General features: G+C 47.1%; 1 protein-coding gene across 1 annotated transcript; it reads right to left on the reverse strand.

Annotated features, from left to right (window-relative positions):
• Positions 1 to 760: 760 nt before the first annotated feature.
• On the reverse strand, positions 761 to 1,009 carry EMH_0092600 (uncharacterized protein; the record flags this gene model as incomplete). The annotated part of the gene is made up of 1 exon (XM_038023077.1): positions 761 to 1,009. One exon carries the CDS (start codon positions 1,007 to 1,009, stop codon positions 761 to 763), a length of 249 nt encoding a protein of 82 aa, XP_037878931.1.
• Positions 1,010 to 1,258: the final 249 nt, after the last annotated feature.

The raw sequence follows: 1,258 nt of genomic DNA on the forward strand, positions 1-1,258 counted from the left end.
GTTTTTTTCTGTTTTGTTTTTTTTGTTGCGGTGTCTCTTCATTATAGTTTTTATATATTATATAGAGAATAAGTATATATAAGGATGTTTATTTATTTTATTTTTTTTGTTTTTTTTTTTTTTTGTCTCTTTCTCTCTTCTTTCTCTCTCTCTCTCTGTCTCCTCTCTTTCTGTCTCCTGTCTCCTTTGTCTTGCTTATGTTTGTGTTGCCTCTGCTGCACTTTTGTTTTTCTTTTTCTTTTTCTGTCTCTCTCTATCTGTCTCCTTCTCTGTCTCCTTCACTGTCTCCTTCTCTGTCTCCTTCTCTGTCTCTATCTATCTGTCTCCTTCTCTGTCTCCTTCTCTGTCTCTCTTTCTGTCTCTGTCTCCTTCTCTGTCTCTCTCNTCTATCTGTCTCCTTCTCTGTCTCCTTCTCTGTCTCTCTTTCTGTCTCTGTCTCCTTCTCTGTCTCTCTCTATCTGTCTCCTTCTCTGTCTCCTTCCCTGTCTCTCTTTTCTTCTGTCTCCTTTTCTCTTTCTATCTCTTTCTCTGTCTCTCTATCTGTTTCTCTTTCTGTCTCCTTCTCTGTCTCTGTGTATATAATATTTTATTCTTTTTCTATCTACGCTGTGTCCTTGTCTTTATAATAATATTTTAGCTGCGGTGTATAGGCACCTAAAGAGGAGACAGCTGCGCATGCATACACCCCAATAAACACATTAAACACCAACACAACTTCTGCGTTTACTTTCAGGTGTACATACACCCCATTCACGCCGCATCAATGCTGCTGCAGCTGCACTGCTGCTGCTGCTGCTGCAGCTGCTGCTGCAGCTGCTGCTGCAGCTGCACTGCTGCTGGTGCTGCTGCTCCTGCAGTTGCAGCTGCACTGCTGCTGCTGCTGCTGCTGCAGCTGCAGCTGCACTGCTGCTGCTGCAGCTGCCCTGGTGCTGCTAGTGCTGCAGCGCTGCTGCTGGTGCTGCAGCGCTGCTGCTGCTGCTGCAAATCCTCCAGCAGCAGACAGCAGCATCCTTTACAGAGAAACACTCCCCCCTCGTCGCATGCATCATCATTATCATCATCAGCAGCAGCAGCAGCGGCAGCAGCAGCAACCGCAGCAGCAGCCGCAGCAGCAACAGCATCAGTAGCTTGCTGCTGCTGCTGTTGCTGTTACTGCTACTGCTGCTGCTGCTGCTATTGCTGCTATTGCTGCTACTGCTGTTGCTGCTGCTGCTACTGCTACTGCTGCTGCTGCTACTGCTGCTGCTGCTGCTGCTGC

Source organism: Eimeria mitis, genomic scaffold (assembly GCF_000499745.2).
Source record: "Eimeria mitis Houghton genomic scaffold, Emh_scaff7756, whole genome shotgun sequence".
Taxonomy (NCBI): domain Eukaryota; phylum Apicomplexa; class Conoidasida; order Eucoccidiorida; family Eimeriidae; genus Eimeria; species Eimeria mitis.